Raw genomic sequence first — 27,819 nt, forward strand, 5'->3', positions numbered from 1 at the left:
TCATAGGATGGGACATTAATCTGTGGATTGGGCTTTCATGACTTCTTACGCTTTATTTTAAACCAGATCAGCATCTTCATGACCCACCTGTCCAACTATGGGAATGACCGTCTTGGCCTGTACACTTTCAAGAACCTGGTGAAGTTCATACAGATGTGGACCAACCTGAAACTGCAGACCCTCCCACCTGTACAGCTGGCACAGAGATATTTCCAAATCTTCCCTGAAGAGAGGGACCCCATCTGGCAGGTAACAAAGGAGCTCTTCTGGGGGTCTGTTCTGTCCTGGGAAACAAATACAACTTTATTTTGTGGAAGTAGATCAGCGGAGGTTGAGAGTGTTGAGCGCTTTTGCCGTAATATGTGGCGAAAGGTTTCGTATGGCTGTCTGCACGTTTACTCTGATGTACAAAGAGTGAAAATGGTTTTCCGCGTAGCCTGCCAGGAAATCAGAGAATGCTATTTTTGAAATTGGTTCCTATAATTCAGTTGAAAGTTGGCAATGCAGAAGATCTGTCTTTCTCTCTGTATATCCCCTCCACCCGCTCTCCCCATTTCAATTTATCCAGCTTCTTTATTTCTTGTCTCACTCTTTCTAACTCTGTTGTTTTGTTTCACCCTTAGAGAAAGAGAAAGTGGGTGCCTGAAAGCTTTAAATCCCTCTTTTGATCTCTCTCGTTTCCTGTCAAGGTTGAGGTCCCATCTTTACTGTCGGCTCTCCGGCGTTCCACAGCTTGCCCTGCTCTGAATAATCTTCTTTCTTCTGCACTTGTTTTCCCAAGAAATCTGCTAGCTGCTATTACATGCAGAGGAAAGTTACAACTTGGAAAGAGTTTAGTTTTTTATTTTAGACTTAATACATGCCCATGACTCTGGTCCAAAAACTAGTGAGCTGCCTTTGTGTACGTCCTAGATGGGAAATGAACATCTTGCACTACTGGTAATTTTGCCTGTGGCAGGTGACCTGTTTTGGTTTGAACATGAGACTCTCCTTAACGCCCGTTCACACCAAGGACTACAACTACGAAGATAACGGTAAAGATATAGTTCTTAAAATCGTTCTTAATATTAAAGAATTGTAGAGTTCACACCACCAAAGCTATAACGATAAGGGCATTGTGAAACGAAATCTTTGGAATCACTTTCAGAACAATTTTATCCAGCTGATAAAAATATTAACAGCCATTCAGAATCCATTCTGCTGTAATGAGCTTAAGCATTTAAAGTGAAAGGCAAGCACCTGCTTACAATGAACCGAACAATATCGTCCGCTGGTGTGAACGCTAATATAGTTATCTTTATAGTTAGTGTTAGTGTGGTGTAAACAAACCTTTACAATTGATTCCAAGAGAGTTAGCATGTTGTTAAACTAACAACACTATACTCATAATAAGCCTAAAAATACTCTGCATTCACATAGAGCAAAAGTTAAAAGAATAATATTAATATATTGAATGAATTGGTACGTTTTAATTGTTTTTTGAGAAGTCTCCTATGTACACCAAGGCTGCATTTATTTGATCATAATATAATAAAAATATAGTAATGCAAAATATTATGAATAAAAGTAGTAATTTCTTTCAAAAAACTTTTGAATGGTAGTGTTGTCACGATACCAAGATTATGACTTCGATACGATACCGGACTAAAATACCTCGATACAGATACTGAATCGATACCACAGCAAAAAAAGCTGTAAAAGTAATTGAATTATATGACAGAACTTAAAATGTATTGTTTTATAACTTATAAATTGTGGTATCGTACTGTTTTAAAAGCAGGGTATTGCGATAATGTTCTAGTACCGTTATATTGTGCAACACTAGTAGTATATTTATAATCGCATTTCATTCACAGTCCACCATCTAGTGTGTCCACCAGTTTCTTACTGAACACGTCGCTGTGCATTTCAGGATTTTGGAACAGCCTTCGCATCGTGCCTACAATGGCTTGAAGTGCTGTTTAGGTAGGATTTGGAACAGAGCTCATGTTTACTGTTTTCATAAACTGTGATCCCAAGAGTACATTAGTAATAAATTCACAAATGTGTTACTTAATGTTGCTTTTACCACTGGCGTGTACTCAAGCAAGACTCTTCGGTCATTAGTGCGGGGCTCTAGCCGTTAATCTCCTCATTAGGACGGACAGCTGTTGGATTGCTAGTGGTTTTTCAGACTTGGTGCACCGTTTAACCATCTTGCATTCGTGCCTGTTTTAATTTAGAGGCAAGGGTTAAAACTATTAATTTATTACCACCGTTTACTGCATCTTTGGCTGTGATGGATGAAGGGCTCAAAATGTCTGCTGCAGGACATCTTTCTCTTGAGATGCTTCAAAGCTCTGGACAGGGGTTTATGCCTCTGATTTTTATCTGGTGAATCCCATAAAACCACCTCTGGGATGTTGCTGTGGCGAGTTTAAAGGCTAAGTCTGAATTAATATAAAATCTGCTTGTTATTGGACTCTGCTGATGTATTGTAAGATATTTGACATGCTTGACTAGTTTGTTTTAGTTTGGCTTTAGTTTGGGATAACAGCCTTCCCTCCATAATGCACTTTTCCGGCTGATGTTAAATCCGAGTCAAGGCGCTCAGGCTGCATCCTAATTCCTATATTTCCTGAGCATGTCCTGAACTTTTGGACATCCTACTAATCTGACTTAATATTTTTTTGCAGGGAAGTATGCATTTTCAGACATAGGTTACATCTTGCCCTGAGTAATTTGATAAAACTCCCAAGTTTTTCATATTCTTGCTGGTTGAACGAGAACAATTTCTCCAGTTTCTTCATAATTTCCCGCTGGTTATTGAGGCTATACGATAGACTCGCTGGAGTGTTTTTTTATTGTGAAGGTACTCATTTCAGTGATATATGGGTACTATTTCACTTCAGCTTATTTCTTACCGTTACAGGACCCCTGTGAGGACAAAAGACATAAAGACATCTGGTCTAAGGAGAAGACCTGTGACCGTTTCCCCAAGCTGCTTATCATCGGACCTCAGAAGACTGGTGAGTGTTTTCTGCTCGCTCCACATCCACACGTGTGTGTGCACACTTGCACCATCTAGCTGTGCTGGCAAGATATGTTCTCTTATTAAAATCAATCCAATGTATACTTATTATTCTAATAAGATGTATATAAAAATATATAAATACATACATGCATACAGGCAGGGTGTGATGTGCTGGGGGGATGTGGAGGATTTTTTTTCTGAATTATGTTTTATATAAAAAAATGGGGAACGAATTCTTAGTCCGGGCTACAATACCTACTGTATATAAAGTAAAGTTAAGTCAAATTTATTTGTATAACGTTTTTCACTATAAACATAATTTCAAAGCAGCTTTACACAAAGTTATATAATGTATGATGAGATGTGTTGCTGATATAAATGATCCACTATTTGAGATTCAGCTATTGCATTTAATAATTCATCCAGCAGATAAAGCAGATAGATCATTGCCACTTTTAGTGAGCAGGTCTGCATGAAATGTACTGGCATTGGAGTGCATCTGAGAGATATTTTCTATAGCCCGATATAGTAGATGATATTTTCTCATGCAGGGCTCAGAAATTTTACACCAGCACTTCATTCATTTTAGGCTTCATTATTTTTGTCAGAATCAGTGGATAAGCACAAACTTTGGATCTTGAGATTAGAATTCACTTTAGTGCATTATATATTTTATATGTGAATAAAAGCCTAAAATGAATTTGTTCAACATTTAAAGCGATTGTCTCTCTTCAGAAAACTTGGTCTAAACCGCTCAATTCTTATGGATTAGTTTTATGATCTCTTTATGATCTTTTTGAAGCATCAAAGTGGTAGTTGCGTAGCTGTCAATGGAGGGACAGAAAGCTCTCAGATTTCATTTAAAATGTCTTCATTTGTGTTTAAAAGATAAACGAAAGTCTTGGCATGAGGGTGAGTATAGGCTACTTGATGAATTTTTTCATTTTTGGGTAAACTATCCCTGTAAGCAATAAATGTTCATATCACTTCTCTGCTGGGTATTTTTATTTATTTTTACTTTTTGATGTAGTTTTATGCACAAATTAAATAACTGGTTTTGTGGCTCTTTTAAAAAGAACCAATGTAGGCTACATTTGTCTAGAATCCACAGGAATCAATGTAAAATAGAACTGTATACTTATACCCCCTTTAGCTTTTTTGTGTGTAGTTAATTTAGTCATCACTTGATAAATACTGTAGTATTAATCACAGTAAAGGTCTATTTTACTTACCTTCCTAGTGATTTTTTTTAATGTATTTGCTAGTTATGCGTCTATATGGCTATACAATGAGTGCTGATAATTGAAACTAATTTCATCCCATACATATGCAGATAATAACATGCGCACACACAATGACGGGGTGGATTACATAAATCATTTTATTTTTAATACCTGATGTTTCAGATATACATGTTAACCCATTGACATGTATTTACTATAAAATAGTAAGCTTTGAAAGCTATAACTTACAGAATTAATATATAGGCCCAAATATTTGTATTATTAGGGAAAAAAAAGTATTGGCACTAGGTAATGCAAGTGAAGCATTGGACAACAAATCATATTGTTAAAAAAACCAATGCTTTAAAATGTAAAATCAGCCGCTTATCTTCATGTTTGTCCGTGTACACTGAATTATCGTTTGTTCTGATCCACCAATCCTGTTGGAGATATTAAGACAAATGAATGAAGCGCTTATTTAGTAAAGTGAAGTGAAAGTGACATGTGAAAGCCAAGTATGCTAACCCATACTTAGAATTTGTCCTCTGCATAACCCATCCAATTTAGTCCACACACATTAGGAGTAGCGAGTAGGGAAGACACACACACACACACACACACACACACACACACACACACACACTGCAAACCGTGGACACACACAGCTATTTTGCTGTGGCACACGGGGAGTGATTGGGGTTTAGGTGCCGTTATTGAGAATCGAACCCACAAACTTACGGGTTACTAGTCTTGCTCTCTAACCATTAGGCCATGACTACAAAATGGCTCAATTGACCCTTCGCAGGGAGCTTGATTAACAGGTGATCTGACCAATCATACTTCGCTATCCACCATTTTGTCCGACAAAGCAGTCAGGAGAGTTAGTGGATTAACATGGGAGGATTTGAACTTGAAAAACTGAATATACTGACGCCTTTCCACGGTTAAAACAACATTCCTTCTTATGTTCATTCATGTTTATTGGATGCTATAAATGAACTAGAAGGAAGAGATGATCGGTTCACGAGCAGCTTTAACTGAGGCTCTACAGCGATCTGTCACAAAACATTAAAGAGCGACAAAACGGTATTTATTGTTTAAATTTGTTTTTTAAAATGACCAAATTTGAAAGGTGAGACTTTTTTTTATATGTTTAATATCAAAAGTAACCGAAAAGTAACCTGGTCTGTCCGGTCTTTCAGCGTATTGTCAGTCTCCTCCTTGATCCGCGGTGTATTTTTCACTGCGTGAGAACATGGTGTGTGCGTGAGAGCGGCGTAGCTTGTCGGACATAGCGAAAGTAACTAAGGGGGGCGGGTCTTTGCGAAGGGTCAATTCAGCCTCAAGAACCCAGAGGTGCCGTCGTCAAGCATTCTTTTGTAAACAATAAAACATTAGCCAATAGATCCAAAAAAATTACCATGGATACTAAACGGATAATAAGATACGATTGTAGAGTTAGCACTCAATATTTCTGCAATGTGGCCAAATCTTTCACAAAACTGCACATAAAACAAAGGGCATGCTCAGGCTTTAAGCGTCAACTCCATTAAGATTTGCTGTATTATAAAGCAGTGAGATTGTGTCCAGACTGCACTCTGGAGTAATAGTTTAAAAACGGTGCATACCGCCACCTACTGCATGACACCTGCGTGACAGCTGACGATACCGATCAGTTAAAACAATGCTTAATCGGCCCGATACAGATCCTTGAGATCGGTTTCGGGACATACCTAATTTTTGTTATTGTAAAACTTTTTTTTTTAAGACTATTGTTTTGGTTACCAAAAGGTTATCAATAAGATTATCAATATTTGATATGATCAAATAATATAGATATAGATTATATAAAGAATATTATGTTATAATTTTTTTTTTTTAAGACTATTGTTTTGGTTACCAAAAGGTTATCAATAAGATTATCAATATTTGATATGATCAAATAATATAGATATAGATTATATAAAGAATATTATGTTATAAATTATTTTTTCAATAAACAAACAACCATCATGTTTCATTTCGGGTTACTAAATTATATTATATGTACTTATAACTGTGTGTGTGTATATGGGTTTTTATTTTTTTATCTCATTTGTTAATGGTTACAACTGAGATTTTCTAAATATATTACTCATTTACGGGGGGTAGATTAGTGCAGTGTTTGACATGCAAAATGTATTCTTTATATTTATAATATATAAATATATTTATAATAAATAATTATATTTATACATGGCCAATGGCCTTGATTTAAGTGTGCACTGGGTTGGGAGTGTTGTATACCCTGTACAGGCTCATAGCCTATGAATGCAGGCTTTTCTACTGCAACCCTGCTGCTCCTCTGTAAATGTGAATTTGAGTTTTACAGCATTGACTAATTAAACTTCTAAAGATGCCTTCAGGGAGCAATTGCCCACTCTTAGAGTGGGTAGTAAAATGGCTGTGTTAATCCTCTCAATAAAATTTAGATTAGGGGGTTGGGCCTTAGAGGGACTTTTTTTTTATTTGTTCAGTTATTATTCTTTTTTGTACTGTTATTACTTCTCAGACTTGCCTATTTAGTAAACAGCGTAATTTTTGTGAACTTTCAGTGAACCTTTATTACCACATCTTGCACAAGACATTTCCTGCCTTTTGCCCAATTTAACTCTGTGTTTATACTACATATGAACATGTATAGCTCAATAGCAGAATGAGACACAGTGAGGTCCAGAAGTCTGAGACCACAAGTAAAGACCTCTTTTTATTCAAATTAATTATTTGTTACAAATTATATAATCAATATAACAGTTTGAGTGAAACATTATATAAAAGAATTGATATGAATGTGAGAATGTTTTGCTTTAATAAGTGTGTGTAAAACCTGATCATGTGACAGTAGACCTGTTCACTCACTGCCGTCTTTTGTTTGTTCAGGAACTACTGCTCTCTATCTGTTTCTGGGCATGCATTCCGATTTGACCAGTAACTACCCCAGTAAGGAGACCTTTGAAGAAATCCAGTTCTTCAACGGCCGAAACTACCACAAAGGCATTGACTGGTATGCGGTGATATTTTGAACATAAACGTTCCCACCATACTTTTAACTTTGTTGGCTGCAGTCTCTTCAGGATCTTAAAGATTTAAAGGCTCCATGAAATAAAATTCAAAATTGAGTTTTGTGTCTTATAGTCCATATCTGTTGTTAAGTATGAGGGTGTCTATATGCTAGTGTACATGTGAAAGTTGACTAAATAAATGTTTAGGAGATTGAAGGCCTGTTCACACCAAGGATGCTAACTATAACTATACATTTTTAATAATCGTTCTAATTCTATGAGAAAAGGGAAGTCCACACCACAACTATAATGATAACGACACAGAAGCACTGTTTACACCTGGTATTAAGATTAGTTTTGGTCGATCGGATGTGACCTGGTGTTTTAATCCGTCTCTTTTCTCCACTTTCAACTACTTATGTCCAGACTACTTTGAGGGGAGGGTCTTTGGGCGAGAAAATGTATGGGCTTTTTCAGATGTTTTGATCTAATGGACAAAATAAGCTTGCAAATAGAACTTTCATTTCTGCTCTAACAGCCTCAAGACACGACGAATGCTGTGAGTGTGTGTTAGAAAACAGGAATGGTGAGAGAACATTGTACGTTTTTCAAACCAAAATCGGGTCTCCAGCCGACAAAGTTTAAACCTCGTCTGGCTAGCGTGCTTCCCTTAATGTTAATACATTAGGTCAGTAGGCGGAGAGAAGACTGTCTTTTGTGGCTGTTCGACCACATGAGCCTTTAGATGAAAGCAATCTGGTCGAATGCGTTTTCAACTACCTCTGGAAGTACCACGTCCACTTGTGATCCGATCGACCAAAAACGCATCTTAATACTAGGTGTAAACAGGGCCTAAGGAACGATATCGATGGAATTACTTTCACAATATTTTTTTTTCCAGCTTTTCCACCATTCTTGCTGTGAACATGCCTTGACATGTTTGACCTAAATTATTTATTTTAAATAATGAATCATATTGCACTCATGGGCATATCCACAACTGCGTCCAGCCAAGTGCTTTCTAGAATGAGAAGGTCCCCTCCCCCTAAAACGAGTCATTTTTGCTGCAATTTTTCGTTTCTAATGGGAGTACGTCAACACAGGCAAGAAAACCACATGTTTTCATGGGTTCTTTATAGTAAATAGCTCTTGTAAACTGCTGTGAAGTATATCGATTGTGAAGGTCTGGCATGCTTTGAAGTTTGGAGTATTAGAGACATGAAGGCTAATGTTCCCATGTGAGGAAAGTGTTATGGGTCATTTCAAAACACAGCACTGCCTTGACTACCAGCTTTTTCCTTTCCTTTCAGTAGTTTGAAATGTAACTAATAGAAAGCAGGTGTCTGATGTACATCTAGTGCCTCTCTCTCCTCCTGCCTTTCTTTTTCACTTTAATCAGTTTGTGGAAAAAGGATGGTAGTTGATGGTTCATGTGGTGGTTTGATTGCAAAAACAAGAGACAAAAATAATGCTGATTATAAAGAGGGAGATTAATTTCACCAAACAGAGAAAAACAATGGTGCCGCAATAATTAAACATGTTTTTTTACAGGTGCTGATTTAGTTTTTACTGGTTTAAATTATTTTTTTTATTTTATGTACCTTTAAATTACTAGATTTTATCTATAAATAGTATAATTCAAGCACATTCCGCACATTCTTTCAACTTGAATTCAAAATTTCTCCAGTACATGCAATAACCAGCTCAAAATATCTCACATTGGCTTAATTTGGGTGTCTCTACCGACCTCTTGTGGAATAATAATAATATTTTTCATGATTCTTGCCACTAGATGGCCTTATAGCTCTATATGGAGCAAATGAGCTGTTCCGCTGGGTCCTAAATCTGTTTTTGAGTTTATCTCTTCAGTATGCATTCAGTTACACATGTAGACATTCTAAAATCATTTTTGGTAAAGTTTTAGCTTTTTTTGATTCAATTTTGAGCATTTTTTTTAGGTTATTCTATGTGTACTGAAGCATTACTCACATTCCATTCATTCCTAAGGGGATCAAATTGACCCTGAAGTCAGGATTTGTTACTTTTTTTTTATTATAACCACATAAACGGTTCAAGGTCCCATCGGATGAATACTTCACTTGAAAAAAAAAAAGAGTTTCAGGTCAAAATGACCCGAGCGAAGAATGAGATGAAATGTTAATTGTTTGTTTTTAATTATAGGTACATGGAGTATTTCCCTTTACCCTCAAACACTAGCTCAGATTTCTACTTTGAGAAAAGTGCCAACTACTTCGACTCTGAGGTCGCGGCCCGGCGAGCAGCTGCTCTTCTGCCCAAAGCCAAAATCATCACCATTCTTATCAGCCCAGCTGACAGAGCCTATTCCTGGTATCAGGTCTGTATCTAACTGCTCATGTGTCATCCAGGGTTTGCCAAGGCCATGATGTCTGCTCTGGACAGTAGATTAGATCTACAGAAAATGGGAAAATATGTAATTCGGAGATGATTTTAAATGGCATCATTCTGCTGGGTCCTGCAGAGCCCATATTTTACACATGTGTAGCTTATTAATTTTTTCCCAGAAGTCCACCTGTAATGTTAGACACGGTAAGCTGTTTTTGTAGCAGATTTGATTGCGTGCTTTGATTCTTTGTAATGTTGAAATGTCCACTTCAGCTTCAGTGATTCTACTGATGCTTCACATTATGAATTGTTATTTTTAGTTGCCGTTATGATGGCAATCTGTTGCTAGAAATCATTAAAAAATGTACATTACATTAAGTGTAATTTGTTAAATTACACTGCCTCTTATCTATTAACACTGGTAACATCCTAATACAGGAAAATACAGGGTCCTTAAAAAATGCAATTAATACCATACATTTATGTATTTTATATGATCTATTGTTGATGGGTTATGACAATTATTATTTTATGGTTTTTATTTTGTAATGTGTAGATGGTTAGTACTTAAAGGGCACCTATTCACAAGATGTAAAATAAGTCTCTGATGTCCCCGGAGTGTGTATGTAAAGTTTTAGCTCAAAATACCCAACAGATCATTTTTTACAGTATGTTTAAATTGTCACTTTTTGGGGCTCAGAAAAGCGCACGGTTTTAGTGTGCATCCCTTTAAATGCAAATGACCCGCTGCTCTCGGCACAGAGGGCGGAGCCTCTCGAGCTGACACTCAGTGATATTGACAATCTCATCTGATAATATCAAAACAGAAACTCTCAGTAGAGTCCGTGTATCATTCGTTCAGTCGTTTTTTGATTTAATGTTAAAAGTAGAAAAATTTGAAAACAGTTCCTTTTTCATTTTTTCCAAAAAAACAAGATTTAAGCTTGATTTTTTTTGTTCTGAGGTAAAAAAAAATAAAATAAACAGCTTGAATATTCGATTTCTACACGTGGGCGGGAATGAAACCCCCCTTTCCTCTGATTTATCAGCCGAAGATCAAACTGTTCTGTCATCAGTTCTTCCTCAGAATAGAGTTCTCCGCTAAAGCTGATGTGCGGATTCTTATCTCATTTATTGCAACTACGTTTCATCTTTTTCTCGTCAAACAACCAGATTTACGAATGGCTCGACACAACCTGTACCGGGGAAGAGCCTAGACAGGGCTTCCTTCTGTATAGACCAGCAGTTCTAAAGTGCCAGGGGGTCCGTTAAAATAATTTGCTATTTTCCTATATTTTCCGGCCTGTAAAGTGACTTTTTTTTTAGCATGAAGCACGCTGTGATTTATTCCTAAGTGATTTAGGCCTATATAATGCATTTTACTTCAAATAATCTAAATGTTGACTTTCAAAAGTAGGCGCGCCAAGAAGGCTATTTACTGTATTTTGGTTCATTTTTGGTGTGCGCCAGAAAGATGTTCAAGGAGACCGAGACGTGCATCATGTTGTTTTCTTTATTTTTCAAAGACATATGACATTTTGTAGTCATTTTGAATGTACACAAATAAAAATATACATTTTACGTTTCGAATGACAGAGTATTAAATGACAGAGTAGTCTATTAAGTGGCTTCCCCTGCTGAGGAACAAATCCAAGTGATGGCGCCGGCGCATCGCGCGGACACACGACATAATATCCGTTTACTTCTGGCATTGCTAACTTGACATCGCAGCCTGTTCATTATTCAAATAAAACAGTCAACCAAACATATAAAAAGTTATTCTGCTTAATGTAATTGTCTGTTGTACAATATAAAGGTTGTGCCATTAGATTGCAAATATGGAAACGTTGGACCGAATGAGAGATGTGCGAACCGAACATAGCTACAGTTTCAGTTTCAAATAGATTTGTTTAGGCTTGGTGTTTAAAATAGGCTAAATGCACAATAGGCTATTTTTATAGGGTATGTATATTTGTATTATAGGTGGCTACTTTTTCATTCTTGTTGTTTTCTGAATAGCATTAATTTAAGGATTTGAAATAGGCTTCAGTTACAGGAAATAAAATACGCATAGCCTATATCAGTGGTCTCCAACTTTAAAAATTACTAAAAATTTAGTAAGTTAAAAATGTGCATGTTTCCCCTACAAAATTATCTAAATCTCTTTGATTATGCGCTGTCATTTGCGTATGAGAAACATCAAATGGCAAACTTGTTTGAACGGTGCGGCGCGGAGCATTATCAGCTAGGCCCAAAAAACAGCGATCGTGCCCAAAGCAGCTGTGCGGGCTGATCTCGATCACACGATCATTATTAAACAGAGCTGCATTTGAATTCAGCACAGAATTCTCTATCTCTATTATAAACCCACAGATGACTATGTGATTTAAACTAGTTTAAAGCCAGATGAAACGGCTCTGATATTGTTATATTAATATAGTCATTTATAATTGCATTAAATGTCTTGGGAGTAATGCTGTTATGTGTTTGTTTAGAAGTTATGGCAGTTTTTTTTTTAGCATTTATTTATTTTATTTTACTAAATAAACTGGTAAACTATATTAATCCGTGAAACGACTCAGATGAACTGTAATAAAGTGCGCGCTCTCCCTTCCGTTAATGCCGTGATCAGTAACGTTAGGCCTATCACTCCGGAAACTTTAAGCTGGATCATGAACCGTTGGTACAGATCCATCCTCGAGTAACAACGAGAGTAAATGAAGACTGCTATGTTTATTCTTACATCTTATAACAAAATACCTCAATCACTTTAGAAGACATTCTTGTCTACAGTTGCTCCAATGTCGAAACAATGGCGGACTGTGTACAGCTCACACAGGGCGGGTCTATGCTAAAACTGCAATGTGCATCAACAGTCGTGGGCGGGGCTTGTGCAAAAGTACGTCACATTGCCCCGAATCTGAGAACGGCTTGTTCTGAGACAGTGTTTAAGATTTATGGGGATTTTAAAAAAAAACTGTGGGGGGATTTTTATCATTATAGGGTGGTTGGGTACACACACTGCCAACACACATTTATGTTCATGTAAAAGTGAATTTTGCATAATAGGTGCCCTTTAAGAGTGCATATTATCTCTCTCAACTTTTTGAATGAGCAGCTGGAAGTAGTAAAGCATAGACATTTCGAGATAAAGGTAAAGTTGAATTTCCATCTTGTTTATAATTAAAAGTCCCGCTTTATACATAAAATCTTTTCACACAATAAGTTGAATCAGGCATTTGATTAAACTTTTCTTATTTTTATCCTGCACATAACTGTAGAAAAAGACTAAGAACATTAACACATTCAGTATATATATATTTAGCTAGTATTGACACAATAATCTGTTTTTGCCTTTCATTAAACACTGTCATTAGATAAGCAAAATCCAGTATCATTCTGAGATGCGTGATTTATTTTTAGATTTTGGGGTTTTGGGTTTGTTCTATATGGACATATGATATTAATTTTCTTTGTGCAGGTCTTCAAAAAAGGTCTTAAGTTATAAATTTGATGTTACGTTCATGGGGTGTACTTACTTTTCCACAGCACTATACTTGTATTATGAATTTGTATATTCATTGCTGTTTTTGCTGTTTTCCAGCACCAGAGGGCCCATGATGATCCCGTGGCTCAGAAATATACATTCCATGATGTCATCACTGCTGGCCGGGAAGCGCCCATCAAACTGAGGGTCCTGCAGAGCCGGTGTCTGTTGCCCGGACTTTACGCCACACACCTTCAGCGTTGGCTCACACACTATCACCCCAGTCAGGTATTTTGCTTAGTACATGTATGTCCATCAGTACGTTGTGCTTTTTAGAATATTTCTATGACTTATGACATTAACCGGTTTCTTTTTTCTCAGATCCTGGTCCTGGATGGACAGATGCTGAGGACAGAACCAGCTTCAGTGATGGACAAAATCCAGAAGTTTCTAGGCCTGACAAACACGCTCAACTACCACAAGATCCTTGCGTAAGAAGCTTGTCCTCTAAAGCTCCAAGTTTCTCATTTCTCTTTTATGATTTACAATTAAGAGTCATTAATATGCTGTACATTATTGAGCACCTGAAGTGTTTTGTTTGGAGCTGCTTTGAAGTGTTTCACAGTAGTCTGCTCATCTTGATGGATCCCATTAGTCTGACAGGATCACAAGACTGCTTGTTAATTCCCAGCCTTCTCTACCACCTCATGTACACTTTATTTTCACTCAACCCCTACCACTTGTCTCACTTTCTCTCTCTATCTGTCATCTGTCCTCTCATGCTGTATCACATAATCTCATAAGCAGTAACATCTGCCAGCCACATCTCCCACTGGACAATAAAGATGGTTTGTCCTGTGGCAGCCTCTCTGGAGGCCTTGCTGTGCTCCATCTGTCTGTTATGTTCCCTTCTGATTAGGCTGATGTTGATACATTGCCGGTTTCAGCTGCCTGTCCTCCATTTTGTCCCTTCTTTCTTGCTGCAGGTTCGACCCGAAGAAGGGCTTCTGGTGTCAGCTGCTAGATGGAGGGAAGACCAAATGCCTGGGGAAGAGTAAGGGCAGAAGATATCCTGACATGGACATTGATGTGAGATTATGATTCTCGTTCATATTCCTGTTTTAGTTTTAAAAAAAAAAGTATTTTTTGGTTTGATTGACATTGCAAAGAGAAAGAAGCTTGTTCATACAGGCGACAAACATGTTTTGGCATGTTTTACTCTAATCTATTTAGTTGTTTTATATCTCAATAGCAAAAACTGCATGAAACATGATTTTAAAAAATATACTACTGTACAAAAGTTTGGGGCTGGTAAGATCTTTTTTTTTTTTTTTAGAAAGAAGTCTCTTATGCTCACCAAGGCTGTGTGTATTTGATCAAGATTACAATGAAAACTGAAATATTATCGAAATATTAATGACTGTTTGACTATTTGAATATATTTGAAATATGTAATTTATTCCTGTGATGGTAAAGCTGAATTTTCAGCATCATTACTCCAGTCTTCAGTCACATGATCATTTAGAAAGCATTCTAATATGCTGATTTGTTGCTCAAGAAAATGTATTATTATCAGTGTTGAAAACAGTTGTGCTGCTTAATGTTTTTTGGGAACTATAATACCTTTTTTCAGGATTCTTAGATGGATAAAAGGTTTACAAAAAACAGCATTTCTTTGAAACAGAAATATTTTGTAACTACGCATCAACCCGGTTGTCTAAATGGCAGGGGTGGTAAAAGTACTCAAAAATTATACTCGAGTAAAAGTATATATACCTAAATAAAAAATGACTCCAGTAAAAGTAGAAAGTCCTCCATTCAAACATCACTTGAGTAAAAGTACAAAAGTATCCGATTTAAAACGTACTTAAGTACCGAAAGTAAAAAGTAAATATTCAAACTGTAAATATCAATAATTAAAAAGATCAATTGTTTTGGGAGTGATATGCAATGTTTTAATTTAACAAATTATTAGATACTGCAATTAAGAATTTGTTAGATTTGCAATCATAAGAGACAATGAAGCACCTTGCATCAATTCTAAACAATTTCATTAAGTTTAGTGACAGCATATTATGCTGCAATGACTGGTAGGCCATTCTTTGATACAAATTTTACAATTTCAATTCAATTATTGTGGTTTGATTCCGATCTTTATTCAATATAGATTCATTTTGATAAATATTTGGTACAGTAGATGCATGTTAATTTTTAAATTAAGAAAATCTCACCTAATTCTGTAAACATAGGCTACAGAGAGCCCTGTCAGCTGGTATTATTACATGTTAAAAATACATGTGATTTTTATTATAATAACAACTTTATAATATTTTAATGATATAAGTAAACATATAATAAATATATAGTGCACATTTAACAAAATACTAATTTATACTAATATTAAATATATTATAAAATAATACTTTTTCCAGCCAACTAACATGCTATGGTCATCAAATGTTGTTTTTCTTTTTCCTGAGGTAAATGTAACGTTATGTGACATTGTTCTCCAGCTGTTTTATTGACCTCTTTCCGCGGTTGAAAAACACTGATTTATTGATATTATGTATAAGGTATATACATTTCGGTAAGTTGTACTGTATCTTTCAACATAGGCTACCTATTATTGTTCATTTGTGTTTATTTACAATTAACTAGTAGTAAAGAGATTAACGGCACCCCATATAGCAGGCGCTAGCTATCTGTCACGTCACATTTAAAAGCTCCAAAACAGTATTTATTGTTTAAATTTCGTAATACAGTTGACATAATCTGAGAGCTGAGAATTTGTTTAATATCAAAATTTAATATCGGTGTCAATGTCCTCTTTGCTTCGCGATTTTTCTCTGCGTGAGAAAATGGATGTGTGTCGTGAGAGCGTGTGGAAAGTGTCGATTGCGTGAGTCTCACACTGAATGAGTGAGAGTTGGCAGCTCTGCAATAGACATGTTCCATAACATTAGCTGCATCAAACAGAAGATGTGCAAGATTCAAAGTAAGCGGAAATCTCGGGATCATTGCTGGGCAGAGCTGCACCTTCACCTGTTTCTGCGGTCATCTTCCACAATGGCGAACTGACTGCTATGTGAGCGTATGCTGGCAAAGAGCTTGCGCATTCTTTTTTTCAAAATAAAACCAAGTTTTTCATTGGTTTGGAAAGCCAGTGTAATAAATACTTGGAGCAGGCATGGGGAAATGTAACGGAGTAAAAAGTAAACTTTGTCTTTAATATTGTAGTGGAGTAAGAGTAAAAGTAGATGCAAATAAAACATACTCAAGTAAAGTACAGATCCCCGAAAAAAATACTTAAGTAAAGTAACGAAGTATTTCTACTTCGTTACTTACCACCACTGCTAAATGGTCATTATCAGATTTTAAAATAAAGAATAATAACCAATAAAATTATATAGATTAACATCTACAATCCAGTTAAATCCAGATAATTAAAATAATTAAAATCTTGCCCTACAGTGTTTCCTGTTGAATATTCAGTTTTATTCAGAAATACGCCACATTACAGAAATTAAATTAGTTTTGAATGATGTTTCAATACATATTTTTAGCTTTCAGTAAGACTGTTTCCAGCCACTGTATTCCTTTCTCATTACGTCAGGGTCATTCAGACTGGTGTATTTTGTAGAAGGGCCCAGCTTCAGTCAGTATCTTTTAACAGAGTATGATAAAGAGAGGCTCAGTCGAATGCCGAAGACCTTGATGTTACCTTGAGGCTTCTTGGCAGACACATCAAAGTTAATGAGGGGTGAAAGAACAGGCTGATGTGTCGTGGCTTTGCAGTCGCAGCAGCAGCACTCCTGGGGGAAAAAAAAAGCTTTCATTTGAGCTGTTATTTAACACACAAACACAGCAGTGGCTAAAGGTTCATGACCTTTTCTAGGCCAAAGGCGTCTGGTCTGGTATCCAGTCAAAAATATTTAGCTGTTTAGCATGAGGTTATAAGCCATTTTAAAAGTAGATTATGATGATGTTTGAATAAATGAAAATCAGTTCCTGCTCGTTTCACATTTACATCATCATTTCCTCTCCACTCTATATTGTTCCTGTCAATAAGTGACAAAAGTCAAAAAATTAAATAGTGTGCTATATTAACCAATCAGTATGTATTCAATATGTATTCATGTGGTCCGAAATTGATTTGTGATTTAAAAGATCTGCCCGATATAAAAGTCCAGTAATGATTTCTAAATGATTGCTGAAAAATGGCTGAGATTAAAATTCTGAAATGTTTAGGCTAAATAAAGGTTAAATACACTGACTAATAACCAAAAATAATCTGTGAAAAAAATAAGTGAGTTTTGACATCACAACATTATAATGTACTAAAGTATTAAAATAAATATTTATTTTTGACATTTGCCTAAGATTACATTTTTAAAATGTATTAAATGATTTAGTGTTTTTAAAGATTAATTTTAACTGAGTGTCAGATAATGGCAAAGCTAATCTAAATGTAAAAATGATAACGGACACGCACACTTATGTATATATGTATTTGTAAAAGACACAATAAAAAAGCCCACACATAGCTTTAGCATGACATGTACATTACATGTTGGCAAAGAAACTGATCCCATCCTCTTCCTCCACAGTCCCGGACCTTCCTGAGAGAGTATTACCATGAGCACAACATTGAGCTCTCCAAGCTGCTGTACAAAATGGGCCAGCCGTTGCCTAGCTGGCTGAGGGAGGAGCTACTCCACAGCAGGTAACCTGAGGAGGGGGGTGGGGACACACTGGTCAGACTCGGACACCCCTCCTTCTGCTCTTAACGGGACTTGCCCTCTTGTCCACCCCTGTCAGCCGCCGGCCATGGTCAGTGGCTTTGAGGAACTTCAGTTCATTGAACTGAGCTTCTAGAGGACACGACACAGCGGTAAAGAAAGATGGGCTTGGATGCGCTAGTGGCTCTGTTCCGTTTTGGAGAACAGTGATGTGCCCAGGATATAGCCTTGGGGTACACCTGCCACAAATCTTGGCTCGAACATTGGATCATAACGGGAGGCTTCCAAAAGACTTTCTACTTCTCTGGTGTGTTGAAGTACCAGGTAGACGTAGTGTCAGAACAAATGGACATGCAATATGGGGGAGGAGGCACATATCTCTTTTGACAGAGCTGTAGGAGTCGGACATACACAAGTCCACAACAGATAAATAAGTGCCAGGGTGGTACCTTAAAGTCAGACTTTCTTTATTTTAACACTCATTTCATGTGTTGTGTTGCACAACACAAGGCTGTTCGCCTTGTAGTTTCATTCTTCGGTTTTAAACGTTTTTTATTTCATAGGATATTGAGCCCATTCGTTACAGCTGCACCCTCCGGGCTTAAAATGTGACATTTAAAGGTGAAATTTCATTACAATGTATTTATGGTTATTAGTTGCGAATCCACAGGACAGCTTAATAATGCTTGATAATTTGTGGTACTAAAACACAGATAAGCTACATCCATAATCAATGTGACTGTAAATATGAAACTGTAAAAAATTTGGGTATGTTGTTGGCCCGTTATATGTGCAGTAACTGCCTTAATGCAACTTTATCAAGCCAATTACGGTTAAATTCACTGAAGTATACAAGCTGATGTGTTTTGATCGCCCTCGAGGGATGGATCTTTTTAATCGTAATTCGAATGATGAATGTCCCTGTGAGAACTGGACCCATGTGTTATTTTAGCATTATATCACAAATCTCACCGGAGCATTAAGGAAGGGTATTGCCGTTTTAATAGTGAATCATAAAACCTGCCCACCAGTAATCTTTTATCACCTGTATTTTTTTAAAATCTTTTTTTAATGAATGTTTTACCCATTTTTCTGTTTTTTTTTTTTTTATGTGATTGTTTTAGCATATCACAACATCTAATCACTTTTCATTCAGGGTTGTCATCAGAATGTGTCCTGGAATGTATTTCCTCTGCCAAGAGACCATTTTAAAAGGCCATTTTATATGACTTGTGTTCTGTAGGAACTGTTGTCTGCTACTGAACCGTAGGAATTACACCCATGAATGTAAGCAAGGAATTAGGATGCTATATAATAGACACGATGCCTTTTCAGTGGCAGGCATGGCAATCCATGGAAAGCTCCACAAAACCCCTTAACCCAGTCGCTGGGGCTGAATTAAACCACTGCGCTAATGGATTTCATTTCTCTTGCTGCCGAAATGAGAAGTCATGGAACGAACCCAAATCTCATTTTACGTATAACATGAAATTAATTGGATTTAATTTTGCTCCCTTCTGTTTTTTATTTGTCTTTGAAAGGTTTTTGTGCACTTTCATTCGTACTTCCATGCACAATTACATCAGACTCACTTTGCGCAGCATATATCAGTCTCTTCTAACAGCTGTGTGCCTCTATAGACGTTTGGCGTTCAGATTCAAGTGCATCCTTTGGTGAAGTATTTCATGGTGAAAAGGCGCCAAAAAAGTACAATGTTTGATGAGAAATCACCCCTGATATTCCCTGCTTTAGGATGGAAGGGGTCTGGGAATATTACAGTTGGAGAAGTGACAGTATCTCAGAGCGTTTATTTTCTATAATATAGATCTTATTTGTAAAAAACTGTACAACCCTTCATTCTCTTCATTGACCTCAGAGTATGATGCTTGAGAAGCACAATATTTGTGTTGTTGGCCAAGGAGTGGAAAAGCATACAATGCCGGGATATCACTTCCCACAAAGGTTTTGCAACAGTCCACAGGAAGACTTTTGGGTCCACAGAGCATTTTTGTATTACCAGTAGCTTTTACAGATAGTTTTACTGGGTCTTGGTTAAAATATAAGTAGTTTACAACTGTCTGCGGTACAGAATCATGCACCTTACATGCTGCTTTCGGATTCTTCATAATCACACACGTAAAAGATCATTTTCTCTGTATCATTTAGTATATCTGCTCCCAAACCCACAACTGACATCTAATAATGCAATATCGTGTTTCCTGGTAAAATGGGATGTTTTGCACCAAGCACAAATTTTGTTTAAATAAAATTTCTGTCGCAGTGTATAGAACTTGTTTTTTTTTTTTGGTTTTTTTTGAGTGAATGGAACAGAGAGAAATAATAAAATATGAATGAACTAGTTTTTTTTATATATATATATACATCGAGACACTCACAGACGTGCAGAGGGTCCCAATGACCTTCACACTGCCAATATTGTGCTTTCTGTATCATAATGTAGGGTATCAATAGGTAGAATAAAATAACTAAGGAAATAATCATCTGGACTGTACAATCAAACCTACTGTTGTTAATATTTTTTATTGTTGGTAGCCAATATTTTTGTGATTAATTTGCAAATAAAGAAACCACTGTCTTTTTAATTTTTTGTCTTTTTTAATTTTATTAAGTACAAATATACAGTTTGTTCATATGTACATATGGATACTGAAATGGGATAGGCTCCAGCCATATGATTCTTCAGAGGTTATATTCGTATATATATATATATATATATATATATATATATATATATACACACATACATACATATACACACACACTCACGGTTTGGACAATGAAACTGAAATGCCTGGTTTTACTCTACAGTAATTTAATATTAGTTTGTGGCCAGAGGGATTTTGAGCCATTCCTCTTCCAGAACAGTGGCCAGGTCACTATGTGATTATGCTGGAGGAAAACGTTTTCTGACTTGCTCCTTCAAAATATCCCAAAGTTGCACAAAAATATTTAGATCTGTTGACTGTGCAGGCCATGGGAGATATTCAACTTGGTATTATCATGCTGATACTCAGCACCTCTTTCAGGGTACAATGTTTGAACCGTTAGGTGCACATGGTCCCTCAGAATGGTTCGGTAGTCCTTGGCAGTGACGCGCCCATCAAGCACAGTGGGTAAAGCCATGATATTGCTGCCCAAACCATCACTGATCCTGATCCACCCCCGTGCTTCACTCTGGGCAGCGGCAGTCCTTGTGTTAAGCCTCTTTAGGGCTTCTCCACACCATAACTCCCACGGATGCGGGAAAGACGGTGAAGGTGGACTCATCAGAGAACAATACATGTTTCACATTGTCCACAGCCCAAGATTTGCACTGTTGGCACCAATGCCTGAAGAAGGTCGCAAGACCGAAAGCTTGCTAATAAATTGATCTTGCACAGTGTTTGAGTGTGCGGCTGCTGTATTTTTTACAATTTTCCATAATGATTTAATGTAACCGCACCTCTCTACAAGACTTTTTTGACGGATGAGCGGTGGTTCTTTTCTATTTTTTCTATTTCTAATTACTGTTGGCACCAATGAAAGAGACATTTGGCATTGTCACAAATGACCAAAGTTTGGCTATAGCCATAAATATATAGGCTATATATAATTATATTATATTTATATAAATATATATATAAATAATAGACCATAAATATGGAGCTCCTGATGAACCGTTTGGTGGGAACACGAGAGTCGGTGCGCATTTAATTCTGCAGTGAGTTGGGCAGCTGTGGTTTTACGTTTTTTGGATACAATCCGGGTATAATATTTTATGTTAAGAATAATTAACAATTACAGCCTGAGATTTCTCTTTGAAACGGAACAATTATACAATATTTTTGATACAAATTCTAGGGCTTTGCATGCCAAAATAGCCTTTTGTACCTTCATATGGATGTGATTTTATGTCACCGAAAATGTTGATCTTCACTATCAAAAGAAGCCTCTTTTCATGCGGATTTGCAGACTTACAGCTGATCCTTGTCCCGTGAAACATTGGTGTGTCACTGGTTGGTTTGATATTTAAAACAAACATAAACTACAGCTGCATCTCAATCTGTCAGCAGCAGCAGGGCATCTGTGAGCATGGCTTGCATCCACATCACACACTCATCAAAGCAGAGTGCATATTGGCCAGAGCTGTACACTCCATCATTCTGACACTGCCAATGAGCCGCTACATTAACCACAGACTGTTCATTTACATTTGGATGGCTGAACACTGCATGGCCACAGTATATATGGCATGTGTGGTTTGCTTTAGTACATGAACATGCGATATAGATGCATGTAGAAGACATGCAAAGAGATGCATATAGAAGACATTTGTAATTTTAATGAAGTCCCTTAATTTTTGGAGTATTAAGCCATACTGAAAAATGTCAAGAGGTTTTTTTTAAGGGTGTAGCCTATGGATGGTGAAATTGTCTGGTTATTAGATGTGATTTAATGTTGGGGAAGTTTTCAATAACAGCATAATATATATCATTTACATACTTGTTGCAACATGACACTGGGAAAAAAGAAACTGAAAAAAAAATCTCTTGCTGCTTACAAATAGTATTTTTGTTGACTAACAAAAAAAGGTATATTTCATGACTGTAGTGGCAGTAAATTTAGGTTTGGGTTGAAATGTGCTGCAATATAAATGTCTGTATCAGCAAGCTAATAAAAATTTACTTTATTAAATGATTATTAATATTGGATAGGTGTAAAGTCATGGCTTTTACAATGTTGCATGAGGGGAACTGTTAAGATTTTTAATTATTTGTCAGTACAAAAAGCAAAATGATTTATTCTTTACAGATAAAAGCAGTAAAGCGAGTAAGTATTATGACTTACATAAATAACTTGAATAAATTAAGCAAAATAAATCATAAGCATGCAAAAAAAATCACTGAGGTGTAAAATGGGTTATACAGACAGCACCTTTCTATTTATTTATATCTTTTTTTTTTGTAACTTTTTTTTTGAACTACGTATTTTTTTTTTTTTTTTTACACTAACAAGAGTACATATATCCCATAGATCTATCAAAGCATGTGAGGAGTATACATGGGGACTTTTATTCTATGTACTATTACTTCCGCTTGTAGAGGTTGAACTTTCAACCCGGCAGCGATTTCTCTTTCCTTTCCTGTTTCGGCCTCGATTAGAGACACACATAGGTAAGAGAACACTGTTACAATCCGTTTAAATCCTACCTTTATAAAAAGTGTGAAATATAAAATCAAACTTCTGTAACGTCCCCAATCATCTCAAGCACCAGTAAAACGTGATATTACTCCCATAAATAGTGATAAAAGCAGTATTTTAAGCGGATTATCAGTGTTGCTGTAGCGGGGTCCTGCACCATATTGGTCTGTCCAGCGCAGCTGCACGAGCCGCTACAGTTACAGATATACTCGACTGCTTTACAGTATGTGTGGAAATGTGCTTAGTTTCTCGTTCAAATCTAACGTCTTTGTTAAAAATATCTTAAATGTTTTAATGCTGAACACTTGGTTTGTTAGCGCAGCTTTGGCGTCTAGATGCATGTCGGTGAATCCTTTGGCCTTTCTGGATTTTCCCCCCTGAGCATTTCATGATAATAGTCAGCACTGCAGTTAACGTTAAATTAAGTCAGTTTATAATGCTATGACTAACTAGTTTAAACGCGCTGTCGTACACCAGCAGGTCTTTTCGAATGCATTAGAAAAGCATGTCAATAAGAGAGACCTTGTTTAACTTCATGTTTAGACCTCAGGGTCTGAATTATGAGATGCTGGATGTTTTTTCATATTAAGTTGACCTGACTGTTGAATATTGATGTTTTTCAGCAATGGCACCTCGCAAGGGTAAGGAAAAGAAGGAAGAGCAGGTCATCAGTCTGGGACCTCAGGTTGCCGAAGGCGAGAATGTTTTTGGAGTCTGCCACATTTTCGCATCCTTCAACGACACCTTTGTGCATGTCACTGACCTCTCCGGCAAGTAAGTAACCCAAAAATGTGGAATAAAATCTGTATGCATATAAAAAGCACAAATACCAACAATAGCAAAACAATTGAAGTGAGATTTCTTTTTTTCTTTTTCTTTTTTTTACGCACAGTGAAGTGTACTTTGAAAATTACATTATGTTAAATGATTTTCTTTTTCTCAACCCTTATCATAGTTTACCCAAAATTCATGTTTGTACTTGGTCAGCCTCTCAATTCAAACCTTTATGATTTTCACCACAAATTATATATTTATTCTGTGGAATAGCCTAAGTGAAAGTAGACTGGAACTGTCAAGGGCCAAAATTAGGCATCATAAAGTAGTTCATACTTGTATTCATATTATGTTAAGCCCTTCGTTTTAGCTTTGTGTGATGAACAAACCTAAATGTTAATCAAAAATTGCACAGGAACAATTGCCCTCTTTAATAATTTTTTTTCATTCACTTATCTCAGGGTTTTAAAAAAAGTATTCTTTAAAGCTTTAAGCCATGATCCAAGCCAACCAGCAACGAGGTGAATCATAATATTCCAAATTTTAATTTGAAGCTAAAAGTATTTGAAAATCGGACGGAAATACAAAGGAGCAAGACTTTACATTAGTGTACAGCTTAAGTGAGGAAAAGACTACAATCCCATGAAGCATTGCAAAATCAAATTAAACTGAGTTAATATAAAACTATTAATTTAAACATTTTGACGTATATATATAAAGTTTTATTCATGGGAGTGGGAGGAGCTTAAGGGTTTGTTGTTTTTTTGCATTTTGATTGTGGCGAGAGTGATTGGTGGATTTTTCTGTACTAAATCGTGGGTAATATAGTATTCCAAAAGTTAAGTTGAAATAATGCAAGCGAATGGCTTCAGCAGAAGCGAATATTATGGTGTAACAGCCTCGTAGCCACATTAGACTGACTGGTAATGAGAGAGCGGACACGGCTGCCAGCAGGGATGCGCTTGACCCCGAAGAATCTGACTGCCACATACCACCTAATTTCAGACTTTTAATTAGCTTATACATCACCAACAAGTGGCAGAAGGAATGGGAAGAATATAAAATAAACTGTATGAAATAAAGCCCCAGTATAAACCCTTCCATAACTTTAAATCAAGACATGACAAAGATGTCTTCACTAGGTGCCGTCTGGGTCACTCAAGACTTAAGCCTGTTTTATGCTTCTGCGTCGAATCGACGGCGTACCCCCGCAGACCCCTCTGCGTCGCCGCGAACCCCTCCGCCGTAGCTCGACGTGCACCTCCAAAAAATTGTAACTACGCGTCGAGGCGACGCAGACCACAAGGGCTGTGATTGGTCAGATGCACCGCGATGCAACTCAACCTGACGCAGAACCATAAAACGGGTTTCTAATGATTGGCAAAGTTCCTCTTATGTCTCGTGTCAAGTTCCTTTGACTGTTAAACATATTCTGTTGGACTAATATTTATGATGCTGCTAGAAAACGCTTTTTTAAAAACATGTTTACATGGAATATTACAGAATGTATAACCCGAATGTTCTATAATATTAGGTTTTCTATCTTATGTCAATGTTTTAAATAATTTAAATTATGTATTGTGATATTGACTTTGTGTTTGCCATGCATGTAGCGTCGATGCTAACATGGTGTTAAAAGATGTAGAAACAAAAAACCTTGTAATTTACAGTAGCTCTGTCTTTAACTCTTTCCCTGCCAGTGTTTTAAGTCGCCAGCCACTGTCAGCATTTTTGTAATCATTTTCACAATTGACATGGTCCCCCAGAGTATTTTGTTGCATGAATATCTGAAAATGCAATATATCAAAAGTTTAATTTAAAAAAACAAAATCGTATTAGTTAAAAATACTACATGCATAAGTAATGTTTATAAAGCTTGTTTCTTCACCTGTGTTTTGATCAGGAGATTAAGTAATCTTTCAGAAGATGTGAAATAGCGGCGCCTACTGTATAACAATGTAAACATGGATTGCCAGAAAAATGTCAATGGCAAGGAAGTGTTTTCATAAATGATGGAAAATTGTCAATGGTGGGGAAAGAGTTAGAAGTTTGTAAGTTGTTAATCTACTTTTACTTCCAGAACCGACTGTTGCACTCTTCACTAACAATTAAGCCTTTTCCTTTAGTTCTGAAATATTTGATATCTTAAATATAGCTATTAGATTCTTCACACAAGGTTTTATATCGATGGCATGTGGACATTAAACATCTATGGTTCTTGCATATTTTGCCATAAAAACCCTGGTCTTCAGTGACTTTCCTCTTATTCAGGCCTGTAGTTTTTTTGTTATTCGTTCAATTGTAAATAGTGCACAGGATTTTCTTAGAAATAAAATCATAAGTTTGGATCCTTGTGATTTTTTTGGGTGAACAAAATCTTTTCAGGTGATTTTTGATGTTGCGTCCTGCTGGTGATCATCTTCTGATTGACTTTTCCTTCCTCTTGATCTTCAGAGAAACAATCTGCCGTGTTACTGGTGGGATGAAGGTGAAGGCCGACAGAGACGAGTCCTCCCCTTATGCTGCTATGTTGGCGGCTCAGGATGTGGCTCAGAGGTGCAAGGAGCTGGGAATCACTGCCCTGCACATCAAGCTGAGGGCCACTGGTGGAAACAGGTGAGACCTTTACAGACGGGGACTGATGAGAAATGTCATGTTCTGTGTTTACGGGAATGAAGAACATTGGCTTGCATCATGATTGACTTGCTCCTTTCCCCTTTCTCCTCTCCCCCTTAAGAACCAAGACACCTGGACCAGGGGCACAGTCTGCCCTCAGGGCTCTGGCTCGTTCTGGCATGAAGATCGGCCGCATCGGTGGGTTCATCTAATGAAGACTGATCTCTGTTCAGTGGGTTATAAAATTGTTTTCCATGAGGAAGTCTCATTCACTTTCACTTTCTTTTCCAGAGGACGTCACCCCCATTCCATCAGACAGCACCCGCAGAAAGGGAGGTCGCCGTGGACGTCGTCTGTAAACTATTGGATTTTTTCAGAATAAAGTGTCAAATAATACTTTTGCCTCCTGTCTTCACTAAAGCACAAGTTGATGAGTTCTTATGATTGCAGTGATTCCTGTGTTTGGCTTCCTTTAGCTGATTATACATGTCTAACTGGTTTAATGTATAATGTTCTGGTGTATTTTGAAACCGAATGAATGAATGCTCGGGGAATACCAAGCGCACATCCTGATTCAGATTATGCCAGAACATTTAATTTCCTCTTTGCAGAAAGTATTTTAAGATGCGCAGAGACTGAAATTGCGATTCGAACTGCAAAAAGTTAAACTAAAATTAAAAAGTTTTCTGAAATTTGAGACTCAACCTGCAAGTAATATCAGACTGCAAAGTATGACCACCTGACCGTGCAGACTTGCATAAAACGTGTATTGTGCTCTAATTGAGTGGTTTTAAATGTCCATGGGTACAACTGTACCAAGTTTGGAGACGAACTTTTGGGTGTTTTTACTGTAATTTTTTCTTAAAGCAAGGGATTACTCTTAATCTTTTTGTAAATTAATTAGTTGCTTCTGATGTAGTTGCATTAAATACTGTATATAGACTATATAAAACAGTGGATTAAACATCAAAATTCAATGTCAAATTTTAAAATATGTTTTTTTATATGTAACCTTCAAGAATTAATGCAATTGTTTATTTGAAAGAATAAAAAGTTTCATGTCTTTTCCTGTATTGTTCAACTGGTCGAGGTTGATATGGGATTTAGAAAAAAATAAGTAATGCAATACTTTTTAGAGAGTAATTAGTACAATAATCAATTACACTGTTGAAGATAATGGCTAATTCATTTACTTTTTTAGATAACATGGGACAAACAAGATGAGTGAAAGTTACACTTTAATGTGTAATTTTAATCCTTTAAAATAGAAAAATAACTATATCTGGTTTAATTATGATGATCAGTGTCAGACATTAACAAAAGATGAGTACGGTCATTATTTATGGCTTTATTGCACATT

At 36.6% G+C, this 27,819-nt stretch overlaps 2 protein-coding genes across 4 annotated transcripts in view; both read left to right on the forward strand.

Moving 5' to 3' along the window:
• ndst1b (N-deacetylase/N-sulfotransferase (heparan glucosaminyl) 1b) overlaps positions 1–20,470 on the forward strand; it is a 111,281-nt gene extending 90,811 nt beyond the window's left edge. For all 3 annotated transcript variants that reach the window (XM_077195285.1, XM_077195266.1, XM_077195275.1), the window contains exons 9-16: positions 67–249; positions 2,912–3,008; positions 7,156–7,279; positions 9,459–9,633; positions 13,246–13,416; positions 13,510–13,619; positions 14,115–14,217; positions 17,736–20,470. In XM_077195285.1, the coding sequence (XP_077051400.1) occupies positions 67–249; positions 2,912–3,008; positions 7,156–7,279; positions 9,459–9,633; positions 13,246–13,416; positions 13,510–13,619; positions 14,115–14,217; positions 17,736–17,855 (1,083 nt within the window). In that variant the 3' untranslated portion in view covers positions 17,856–20,470. The remainder of the gene's footprint in view (positions 1–66; positions 250–2,911; positions 3,009–7,155; positions 7,280–9,458; positions 9,634–13,245; positions 13,417–13,509; positions 13,620–14,114; positions 14,218–17,735) is intronic.
• A 2,497-nt stretch (positions 20,471–22,967) lies between these two features.
• Positions 22,968–26,855, forward strand: rps14 (ribosomal protein S14). The gene is made up of 5 exons (XM_077194774.1): positions 22,968–23,041; positions 23,693–23,843; positions 26,298–26,459; positions 26,581–26,657; positions 26,751–26,855. The coding sequence occupies exons 2-5, from the start codon at positions 23,695–23,697 to the stop codon at positions 26,816–26,818; spliced, it is 456 nt and encodes a 151-aa protein (XP_077050889.1). The 5' UTR covers positions 22,968–23,041; positions 23,693–23,694; the 3' UTR covers positions 26,819–26,855.
• The last annotated feature ends 964 nt before the right edge of the window (positions 26,856–27,819 follow it).

The sequence above is a fragment of the Siphateles boraxobius genome, unplaced genomic scaffold (genome assembly GCF_051911475.1).
Source record: "Siphateles boraxobius isolate OS27281-9 unplaced genomic scaffold, OSU_SipBor_1 11, whole genome shotgun sequence".
NCBI classification, from domain to species: Eukaryota; Metazoa; Chordata; class Actinopteri; order Cypriniformes; family Leuciscidae; genus Siphateles; species Siphateles boraxobius.